The sequence below is a fragment of the Falco naumanni genome, chromosome 6 (assembly GCF_017639655.2).
Source record: "Falco naumanni isolate bFalNau1 chromosome 6, bFalNau1.pat, whole genome shotgun sequence".
In the NCBI taxonomy this organism is placed as follows: Eukaryota; Metazoa; Chordata; class Aves; order Falconiformes; family Falconidae; genus Falco; species Falco naumanni.
In genome coordinates, this window is record NC_054059.1 from 27,699,196 (window position 1) to 27,711,718 (window position 12,523).

The 12,523-nt window shown below is 36.2% G+C and overlaps 1 protein-coding gene across 3 annotated transcripts in view; it reads right to left on the bottom strand.

Annotated features, from left to right (window-relative positions):
- KIDINS220 (kinase D interacting substrate 220) overlaps positions 1-12,523 on the bottom strand; it is an 80,811-nt gene that overhangs the window by 15,909 nt on the left and 52,379 nt on the right. The window contains exons 23-26 of one of the 3 annotated variants that reach the window (XM_040597801.1): positions 7,741-7,919; positions 6,185-6,411; positions 1,433-1,543; positions 482-538 (exon numbers count right to left, since the gene is read on the bottom strand). In XM_040597801.1, coding sequence (XP_040453735.1) covers positions 482-538; positions 1,433-1,543; positions 6,185-6,411; positions 7,741-7,919 — 574 coding nt within the window. The remainder of the gene's footprint in view (positions 1-481; positions 539-1,432; positions 1,544-6,184; positions 6,412-7,740; positions 7,920-12,523) is intronic. The other 2 variants (XM_040597802.1, XM_040597803.1) reach the window with 2 other exon arrangements.

The following is a 12,523-nucleotide window of genomic DNA, read 5'->3' on the forward strand; positions in this document are numbered from 1 at the left end:
ATTCTGACTCATGAATAAGCTTATGATCAACAATTATTACTTTTTAAGATTGCTATCTGTAGTTGCATTATACTGTATTAACTGCAATAGCTTTATGTCACCAACTAAACAAGCAGGGATCAGGTGGGAGAGCTGACTAAAGCAGAAAAAACACAGTTATTTCATTCTAAAATCTAAGTGGTGAATGACCAGCTGTCATTCGTCACTGTTTAACTACCACAACACTCTCTTTACTGAAAGCTCACCACAGCTACTGAGAAAAGTAAGGGGAAAACTACAGGGAAAAATATAATACATCTTTTAAGTGAAACATTAGCTCTTAAATTCATTCACAAACTACATTAGTTTTCAACTACTCTATTTGCCCACCAAAGCCACTGATGCAGTGTTAGTGAACTGCAGTTATGATTAATGCAGACTCATTACTGCTGAAAAAGCAATGAGATGCTAAAATTTCCACACCACATGACTACTCATTTACCATCGAGGGGTCTGTGGGTGAAGGAAGCCCCTCATCAGCATCTTCCTTGATAACATCCTAACAACAACAAAATATTATGGGTTTGGGTAAAATGATCAAGGGCTTAACAGAAAATATGAAGTAAACAGTGAATGAGAATGATCTCGCAATAATACATAATTCAACAGAAACATATTTGTTTTCTTTAAGTGATTAAAGATTTTACCACCTTTTAATAGCTCTGTTCATTGTATCAATATCCTAGAATTAAAGTGACTGACAAGTGAGGCTTTTACATTTTTAGCTTTCCTTAGTTCTTAATTTCATTTGAGCAGCCATCTGTCAGTAAAATAAATACTGTTAAATAGGAATTTTATTATTCTACAGGAAGCTAGAAAAGTCTGCTCATATTTCCTTTTCAATGGGTAATGTTGAATTATATGTACTTGCAAAACCAAGCTACAACTGATGCATACTTAAGATAAAATGTATTTTGTTTTACTTAAATATTTAAAACATTCCTTTTAACTTTTTATTAAGGCCTTCCAATTTCTAATATTAAAGGATGTCATTTTATCTTCTCCAGACATGTCACAGAATTTGTGTTATTAAAAAAAATATTAACACAAATTTACAAGTAGCTGTCTTTCTCCTAAAATATTACACTACATCACTTTATTTACTATAGTACAGTTGGCATTTTCATTAAATTATTTTCCTGCCAGTATTACAGGTCATACTCCTCTAACCTCAATATTTGGATGTTAGAATTGATTTTCCTCTGTAAGGAACTTCTAAAGATAAAACAAAATACATTTTACATTACATGTTAACAACACCTTTGCTTAAAATATTTATAATAAAGAGCTTGTACTTGTCTAATAGTAAAACATCATTAATAATCTTAATTTTTCATTACTCATTATATTTATTGTCTAGGTTAGTATTTGAATTATCCTTCAAAATACTTACTAGGCCATTGTTCTGATCTCTGGACAAACTCGTTTTTAGTGGTGGACGTGAGATGAGATGAGAACTGCCAGGGTAATACCTTGGCATGTAAAGATATGGGGCAAAGAATGGCTATGGAAAAAAAAAAAATGTAACAAAAAAGGGACAAACAATTACACAAATCAAAATGTAGTAATAAAATAAAAATTATTTCAACAAAACACATCCTCTAGTTCAGTTTAATAAAGTGAAAATAACAATTACTAATAGCTTTATTTTTTGCATTGAACAGAATTCAATCAAAAGCTCTGGAGTGAGGTCTTCAAAATCCCCCAGCAACTGACCCCCTTCTACCCTCCCCAGAGCAAATAGGTGCTCTGGCATGGTTTTCTGGAGGAACAGAGTTGGAGTGGTTTTGGTAGCTACACTCCAACATCTGTTTTGAATATGGGAAAATGAGAATTTCAGGGTAATTCAGATAATTCCACTCTGACCTGCTAAACTCAAAATCAGATGCTCAATAAAACTTAGAATGATTCAGAATACCCCCAAGACAATTGTAAAAAAAAAAAAGTGTGATACATAATAGCATCACTAGAACTTCCCATATTTGTGGTAACCAATCTGAAGGCTTCCACAAATACTAGATTTTATAAACCTATAAAGAGATTTTTATAGCAGACAGTATTTGAGCTTTGTTTTGCAGGAAATATGTTGATGCATGTTGTTCAATACAAATACAATTTTAAAGGAAGGACAATGTTAATTATTATAAAACAAATATAAAAACCATTTTTTTAAAACAGAAATAGTTCTTTTTCCCCAGAAATATCAGTTGACACTTATCACTACTTTTATCACCAGGTTCATTTTTATCCCTTTTTACTAACAGATTTCAAGAAAACAAACACTATCCAAGTTTCCAAAAGTCTTATCAGCATATCAGTGTAAAGGGTCCAAATAAGAACCCTGACTTTTAACAAGTCACTTCTAGAAGCTATAGAGATCTCAAAATTACAAATACACTTCCATTTTAACAGGTGACTCCATATGCTCCCATCTTTCAAGTGCTAAAATCAAGTATATAAACACTTTTCCTGAAATTCACACACTACCCACTGGCATGCAATGAAACGTGTGCGCGCGTGCGTGTGTGTATGAGCATGCGTTTGAGTCACGAACCCCACAAGTGGTAATGCAGTTAAAAAGTAAAATTCTTTTCAAATACAATGAAATTTTGTTTTGACCTATGTGTGAATTTGAGTTAGGTTTTGAAATGAAGCTTTTCATTTTGTTATCACTTCTCTTTTAAGGCAATGTACTGGAAAACAACAGAGTCTTTAGACTTTAGGAAGAGCAGAATTATAGCGCTCATTGCTTTCAACTCATTACCCAGTTCTTACAAAAAAACAACCTACAACTCTCAAAACAATGGCTGTATTACAGCTTTCTGATGTTTCTATATATAGTATTTTCAAAATTGTATTATTCAGCTATTTAACAAAATGGAATGTATTTGGTTTGTGTTTCTGCACATGACAAGATTTTGATAAGTCTACTGCACCAAATTCAGTATATAGTTAATAATTTTATGACTCAAGGGCCAGTCTATGAGGGAGGAGTAAAATTTGCTGAAATATTCCACTTTGAATTTGTCAATAAGGTCTAAAAAACCTCTGCATTCAGAAGCAGCTGTAAATTAACTGAGAAATGCAAGTTTAATTCCTGCACGCATCACTTACTTACATGGCATATACTAAAACTTTGAGTGATTTACGAAAAATACAAATAGTTCCATAGTCTTAGCTGCCAGAGGTAATCTTCTGCACAGTCTTTCACACAGTTACCACAAAAATTTCATATGTTCTTCCAACATATAGCATTACATAATATGCAGTGTAACCATAGTCTAAATGGGAAAAGTTTGGTTGGTTTTAAGTAGGCAGGAGAACCAATACCCAGCCTTTGTGTTACCATTTATTGATTACTATAGGATGATTCAGAAAATTCGCCGATTTAAAATTATTTCCCTGTCATAAGGCACAGTTTCCACTGTGTTTTCTAGAAATTAAACTCTCTTTAAAAAAAAAGTTAATGTTATTTTTAGAGTAATTTAATGCTTCAGTTTTCCACTAACAACTTAAACCACGTGGAAAACCCCCAAGCACGAAATGCTTAATGATCACACTGCATCCAAATGCCTAGCTCTCACTACAAAGACTGCCCTCTGAAACACATAGCGAGCACCTGTTTGTTGGTTGCAAGTCATCAAACTACAAAGCAATGAAAAAAATTTGTCCAATAAGGCAACTATCCCACAATTCTTTCATAATTTCTAATTACACCTTGAGCCCACTTCAGCTACTCCACTGCTTTCCAAACATGGGATTAATTCTCTGATATAGGCTTGAATTCTACAGACTCAATCTTCATTTAAAGTATAGTAATAGAGACACCATGACAACATGAGGTCAATATAAATACATGTTGGGCATAAACTATTGTGGAGCTGTTCTCCACGTCTGCAGACAGCCTCTGAAGCATAAGCATAATGTTCATTATTTTTCCAAGATATCAAAGAATTTGCCCCCCTTTGTAAAAAAAAAAAAAAAGTCTTTGTGTACCATAATTTCTAGTTCCCACTCAGGAAATCCCATTTAGACTTGCCTACTGCTCTGACCTTCCCCATAAGAAACATGATCTCCACAACCATCCAGGACAGCAGCGATTTTGAGAACCTGAATTTGAATCCAACTTGTAACCAGGCCATTAGACAGTGGTAAAATGTACACATCTAGTACAGCCCAATACTGAGAGCCAAAGCACCAAGTTTAAGAGCTGATAAATGGGACTATAATCTTCTCTTTACAGCTATACAGAGGGACAATGGGGTTCTAAACAAAAACTGAATAGATTATGCCACTGGAAGTTCAAAGTCCATAACACAGGAGCATTAAAGAAAAAAGCATAATAAAAAAAATTGTATTTCCTAAAAGTAAAGAGTTTTCCCCCCACCAGCTCAAAGGCTTTTTTTTAAAGCCCAAATGAATGCTGAAAGACAACAGGACAGGATCCATTTACTGGTCTGAATAAGGCATCTATCTCAAGAACTTAAGGCTTTTTGCATAAAATTCAGGCATTTCCACAGAAGCATTTGAACCCCTTGTGTTGTGTCACACAGGTATCCAAACCTCTCCCAGAAACTCCTACTGGGGAGAGCCTATTCTTCAGTTGCTGTTCTGCTTTTTAAACATCAGTTTTACAAAAACTTGAAAAGTGAAATACAATTAAAAATGCTGAAGGAAACAGCCTTTCAGTATATATTTTCTACTATCATACTGTTCTCCTTACTTATCTTAGTATGTGGTGTTCAAGAGTACCTTTTATGACTCCAAAGTAATGAACATAGATAACTCTGCCAATATTCAAAAGTGTGAAGCACTAAACCTAATTATACCTTAGAAAGGCAGCATAAAATTCCAGAGAGAAAGGCCAAACCAAAAAGTATTTTAGTCTTCAGCAGGCAAAGAAGTAAGCACGCCTGTAAGCCTATGTATGCATTCAATATAAATGGACAAATAAACCGATTGTAAGAACAGGTTATGACTCACCAATAATTGCTTCTGTAATGCTTATTAGAGCCAAAAAACCATACAAGTTTCAACTATGTATCACCCATACTTTAAACCTTGTCATGTACAGTAACACAGACACAAAAACAGGGCTTCCAATTAAACACCTACCCTAACAAAGCTGAGCTAGTTATCAGCACAAAGATTCATGTGACAAGCAACTATCATTGTTGGACTACTTCAAAGTATGTGTCACTTCAAGTTACTTTCAACAAACCAGTACATTGTCCCCATATTGAGGGTATATACGAATAATTTCAGAACAGATAACTGAAGAAGTTCTGTGCTACATGCACTCTTTTCTGCCTTGGTTAACAAACTTCAGTTTAGGAATATCTCAATTTTCTTTCCACCTTATTAGCTTAAACATTTACCTAGAGTCAAGTCTACTTAAAGTTGAGGCCGTTTCCTGTATATAGAAGCAAGCTGTGACTTCTATCAACTTCCTACTTTTTCCCCCCCCCTTTATAGTAGCACAGAAAAAAAAAAAAGTAAAAAATAACATTTAAAAATACTGAATACATACCACATAAACAGAAAGCTTAAACTTGATCCAACTACACAGTAAAGTGCTTCATTCAATTTTCAAGTGAGCCATGCCCAGGACTGTGTTTTCTGAGGCCCACAAATAGGTCAAAAATGTATGTTCAAAGGAATTAACGTAAACTGCATAAAACTAGTGCAACACTGGTTTAGGGAAAAGATCCCAGAACAACTTTAAAAAGAGACAAAAAGGAAGACAAACATATATTCTTGTGATGTAGCTCCCCACATGAATTTCTGTATGTGTTAACCAAAGTCACCAAGAAAAAGCCAGGATCCCTTCCAATGTCCATGAGCAAGTATATGAATGACTGAGTACAGTTTACTACACAAAAATAAAAAAACCCAACCCTGCAACATCCTACTATTGAGCAGTGTCTCAAAATCATTTGACCTTTTCCCCTCGCTGTGTAATTTGTTTTTCTGATGTAATTTACCCAGACTACAGTGACTGAACAGTAGCGTGAAATTTACCAACTTTTGGACTTTTCTTCATCCCTAATTAAGACCTGAATGGATCTTTCAATATTTTATAGATCACATCTGCGGTATTACGAGATTACATCAGAAGAATGTTAATTGGTTCTCGATTATTTACCCGATTGTAAAATGGATGTTGAGGTCCTGTCATACCACTATAGTAACTGCTATGAGGTTGTGGTGATAAAACTCCGCTATTGAAAGGTCCGTTGAAAGAGGTTGTAGAAGAGCAAGCCGATGAAGGCTGACTGAACAGAGATGTTGCTCTAGCAGGTGCCTCATGTAAAGGCAACGTGGGATAAGGAAGTCCTCCAATATTCATTTGATCTCTTGCAGCACGAACATCTGAAAAATATAAGAACAAAATTTTGCTTGAAGTATTTGAAGAAGTTTTGATTTTTTTGCCTATTGAAGTAAATCTTTGTGTACTTAATTCCAATCAGAACTCATCAAGTAGAATGTCCAATGTCACTTTCTTCTGCATTCAGTTGATTTTTCTTGAGGATCCCATCTACACAGGAGTCTTTAGGAGAGTTAGGACAACTTACTGCATAGATTTACACAGGCATATTAAATGTACTCCAAATATTTTCCTGAGAGAGGACAAGTTACAAATCCCAACCCAAACAGGAAGAAATGCAAGAATACATCATGCCAAGCATGTCTCCGATGGTAAGCATGTCTGATGTGGTAAGTCAGACCTGTATTGTTTCTGAAGAGATTAATGGAATGGAGCTTGTGAACAAAGTTAGGCCATCCCACTGCAGCTTTCAAGTACAGAGAAGGAAGTTGGAAAAAAGAAAGAACAAATAGGATTCCAGTTGAGGACTGAAGTGTCACGACAGAAAAGACAAGCAAAGAAAACTATTAATACCTGAATTCAGTTTCTACTTAGAATACTGACTGTCACACCAAAGACTCATAAGGATCCTATTTTAAATTTAAAGTTCAGGTTTTCTTCATAGCTTTAGTGTCTCTTAACAGGTGGAAATGTTAACATGCCTTAGCCTTACTCCAGTGCCAATAGCCTAAGACTGGACAAGAAGCACCATACCATGCATCACATCCATTCACAGCCGCAGTAAGCAGTCAGAATGTTTGAGTGGAGTATGCAGAACAGAACGTACCTGAACCTGAGACTACAAGCAACTAAAGATAACTGCATAACAACCACTACACAATAAACAACGTTTGCCCTAGGATGAATTTAAGTGTCATAGCATACTAAAAAGTAACTCCCGGGTACCAACTGCACAGGTATCTAATGGGGTGTACATTAAAAGGAGATGTTCCACTTTGTTTCACTGGATTCAGTCCTACAGGATCTTACTGACACTACTCAAAATTGTTAACAAAGATCTGGAAATCAACTTGCATCTCTACTACTAAAACATCATTACGTGTATTGGTTTCCTCCATTTGCTAAAGAAATCTTCTAATGAAGAACAGTGGAGTGCCCCCTCCAGAAGAGAATCTTTAGTCTAGTATGATCTGGCCTTTACAGTAAAGCTACTCAGTGAAACTGAATGGCCTGTAACTGAACTCAAATCAGACAATCTGAAGGTCTGATTTCATGAACAACATCAAACATTTGCAAACATGCAAAGTAGCCTTACCTAAAATGAAACTAAATAATACAATTGTCATTTGCCATTTAATTGAAAGCACACTCACCTGCAATGATTTCTCGTAGCTTGGGATCTAAGTTCACAGTGCATGGCAAAAAGGTTCTTACATCACGTGCAACAAGAACAGGTGTTCGTGAAGATAAAAATACTTCAAAATTCCGTATATCTCCATCAATTTCAAGTAGAGGTTCAACATCTTTAGTTGTAGGAATATTCTTTGAAATTCTGGGGTGGGAAAAAAATTAGATAAATGATAAACTATATTTATTGAAGTATGACTTCCATCTGCACAGGGATACTCTAGGGTGAAATACTAGTACACTTTCATCCATTCTCCCTGTTCTCCAGAAAATGAATAGAACCTGTAAGGAGCTGCACTGTCCGCAGAAAGAACAATTTAACATTTTCTAATACGCAAAAAATCATGAACGGCTATATAATCTGACCTAATTGCATGCTTCAGAGAAATCTCAAAGAAGTCATACAGAAGACTAAAATCAGATCAGGAATTTACAGATCAGTAACATCAAATCCAGCGTAAGGGGAAATTAACATTTGTCAACATTAACTTCAAAAATCCATCCACATTCTGATACCCCAATCAAAAATTCGATTGGTTAAAAATCTCATTTTTAAACTAACATTTCTTGTAACAGGAACACTCGGGTATCTTAAAGACTGATCAAAACTCAACTGTGTATGATTTCATGGTAAAAAGTGGAAAAACAACTGCCTGCGTTCAAATAATTCACCTTCTAAAACAAGAAGCCACAAATAAGAACAACAAAACAACGAGACATGATCAATACAAGGGACTATTGATGCATTATGACTTGTTAAGCAATGGTGGGGGTGGTGGGATTGTAAGCACTAGTATAAAGGAGAGTTTCAGGAAGGAACAAGGAGAAGGCTTAAACGTTAGCCTTGTGGAAGTTTATGAAAAGCTACCACATGCAAGCAAGTGATGGAGGCTGACATGATGGGTCAGATGGACCTATCTTATTCGACATCCCATCTCATAGTATCATGACTGGTATCTCATCTGATACCAAATGAGAAATTATAATCTAAATTAAAGATTACTAAAATGAAAACATGTTTCTCACAGCCATTATAATAAAAATGGAAACTGTGAAAGAATGCAGCGAGAATGGTTGGCATGGCTTAGTAATGACTATAAAGTGACAGTTACAGCACTCTGTATGGATACCAGTGAAGTAGCCACACTGTATCTAAAGTAAAAATAGAAAAAAGTTTTAAGGAAAAAAAACCCAAACAAACTTATTATAAACATAAAATGAATTTTGCACCTCACTAGTTAATGGTTTTTCCCAAACACATAATTTGATTGCAGCTCCATGAAAAGGGGAGATAGCATAATCGACTGTTCTGCGAGCTGCTGTAACTTGTTAAAAAGAACTTAGCATAGCACAAGAAGTGTAAGAGTTTTCTCTGATTACTGGGCAATTAAAGCAGCTAAGGCAACTGTCAGTGCTGTCACGGGGGAAAGGAGTGCATTGATGCATGGATGGAAAGAGAGGAAGGAGCCCTCATGTATACCCAGTAACTTGGCAAAGCGCAATGAAGAATCTCTTACATTAAATAAATACACACATGTATCTATGAAAAGAAAAGAACACTTAAACATAAATCTGGTTGTATCAGAATACAGCTTATGAACTAAGTCTATCATTAGCTGAACTATCTTACCTTATTTCACAATTTGTTAGCTTTTTAAAAGCAACAAACTTCTATCTTCATTTTTAGATCCTTCGTAAAAAGTAGAAATTTATGTACCATGGGATTATTCCAGAGACAACAGTGGCAGTTTTACACAGAATATTTAGCATTTAACATTACAAGAAATAAAAGAACTGAGCACCAATGCTAGATGCTTGAAGTAAGTGCAACTTTTTACATTAAAAATGTATTTTAACTGTGTTAATCTTTCAATCTAATCTTTTAGGACAGTCTTGCCCTATACTAAAATTCTTATACCAGATTTTACCAGAAAATATCTGAACGGACCATGAACCTAATAGATGGAGGAAACTGCCACATTGTCACAAGTAGTATCTACAAGTAAATTTACTCACAATGAGATGTTACTTCTACAGCATAGGAAAACATAACAAATATAAAGCATAAAAGTAAGAGTAGCCTATTCCAACAAAGGTAAATCCTTTGTAAATTATTATGAGATGTCACCAGGATGGCAGTAGGATTATCCACTTTAGGGAAGCTCAATGCATGTAAAGCTTCACAGGCTCCAGCCTGAAAAGAATAAAAGGTGGCATCTTCTGTAAGAAGAGAAGCCTGACACCCAGAAGTAGGTTAGTTTCGAAGAACAGAAACAGTTGATTCTTCCACGCTTGAGTTCAACACTGGCAAAATGAAAATTAAGTCACTTTTTAAGTCGGGGACTGAAGAGTTAAAAGAGTGGCCTACTTCAACACTTAAATCTACAAACTAAAAAGCCAAAAAGAATGTGACATAGATTTAAATAAAACACACAGCTGATGAATCACATGAAACAAATTAGCTGAATTTTAATGCCAGCTCTACTTAAGTCTGAATGAGAACAGTGTTCTGAATACGATGAACAAAGCTACTGTTCAGAAGCCAATAGCCCAACTGCTGGTGTGCAGATTGAAGTCTCTATTCTAACCTCCTGAGCTCAATGTCTTAAACTACGCCTTTGAAAGAAATATTTATGTAAATGATAATCTTCTGGCAAAGAGCCACAAAAACCGTATGTGCCTGTACTTCTCAGATAAAAAATAAAAGGTTAGCATGTAAAGTACTTTAGGAGTTACTTTTTCTGAAATAAAAGCATGCAGATCTAAAAATAAAGCACTGTGAACACCCCATTCTCATTTTGGGGCTAGATTTTCCTGAGGCAGAAGAATTATTCTTTACATCAAGAACATCAAACACCATCAGTGTTACAGAGTGTCTGTTTCCATGAGAAACTACTTGGATTTAAAAGGGATGAGCTCAAAACAGAACATTACATTGACAGAAGAGGACCTTAAAAATTCCTTCCATTATTCCACACGTGTCCTTTCCATGAGCTGCTGTAATTAAAAACTGCTTTCAGTGTGGATTAAGACATATTCCAACAACGATGGATTATTTGTGACTTTTCCCTCAAATAATTTACTACAAGTACACAGAGGTACATCAACTTATCTTCCATTTAAGAGAAGGTAAATTTGCTCCAAATTTTTTCTAGTTTATGTCCACCTTGCACTTCCATGACTGACTTGGAAAATAACCATCATGGTCCCACAGCGGGTCCAGCACTGAATGTTGCCAGCATTGCTTAGAGAAAGACGCCAGGCTGTTGGGTTATACAGGACATAGCCTACCTTATTCATCACCTACTGCAGGAGATGGTCACCACCACCGGACGTGGTCCTTCACCACCCAACCAGGTGGTAGTAAAGTGGCAGCAGCACCCACTACCTTCATCCACACTGAAGGCTGTGCTGTGCCCACGTTCCCTGTTCAGTCGGTTATGTCAGGCTCGACCACCTCTTTCCCCCGTCCCTGCCCGGGGGTTTCAGTGCATGTGCTCAAGACCAGCTCTGATACAGTGCAGCTGAGCAACCTGGGATCGGACTGCTGTTCCGAGAGCTGCAAGAAACCTCACTGGAGGCCTCTCTTGCCTGATTCAAGAACTGCCTTCAGGCTCAGGCCTTTGCCCGAGCTACATCTATATACCTTACTGATCTTGACCTTCATTCACTGACTTGACTTCCTGGCTTGACCTAAAACATACCTCATGGCTACAGACCACTGGGCTGTTTGCTGTCCCTGCTTTCTGTCACTGAACCTGCTCTGATTTTTCTGTTTGGCTGCTATGTGATTGCACCTCTTGCTCGTGAGGACAACCCCCTGCCCTCCTCCTGCTCCCAGTTTGCCTTCTCTCACGGAGCAGCCTGCCCTGCTGCTCTGGGACAGGAGGAAGGTTGACTTCTCTGCAAGTCCTCATACCCTGAAGGGCCATCCTCCCTACTCTTTCCAAACCTCCTTCCTCAACGTGAAAACAAAGAAATCTTACAAGTTACTCTTTGCACACCTAAATCCCACCCCCCGCCCAGCATTTTACAGGAGCAAGTAACTATGTGGACAAGAGTCATTTAACTTCTGCACTCCATAAAAGGCAACAGACCTAAATAATTGTTATTAAATAATAACTAGAGCAACAGAAGGCATGAGCATGAAGCCACATCATGTTTTATTTATCACATGCCTTTTAAATTTTTCTCTCAACACAGTTTAAGCTAAAAATGTTGCTTACAAAAATGAAATAACTTTTCATTAAAAATTACACAAAAAAACATTTCTTTCTAAAGGTTTGATACCGAAAGACAGAAAACCAGAAAATCTGGGCCACTCTGGAACGCAATATGAAATTTCCATGCTTAACAGTCTGCTAATTAGACATCTGATCTCTTAATATCTAACAATACTAATAATATAATGCTTTGCTCTGAAACTATTTATCCTATTCTTCTCATGTCTAGTCAGTATATCTTCAAGTCTAAGGGTGATTTTTTTTATTTTATTTAAAGCTCTCACACAAAACAGAAAATTTGCAGTACTGTCAACATATCAAGAACAGTGCTGCAAACATTCTTACAAACTGAAATTTGCAACAGGTCATTTGAACACTGAAAAAGAGCATTTGCTCATATACCCACTCGTATAAAGGCAGAAATAAAAAGTCATCATGCACTTAATAGTAAAACATAAGGTAATCAATGTTTTATCTAATAAAGATAAAAAAATAGAAAGCTATAATTTGATATACCTATCTAGAA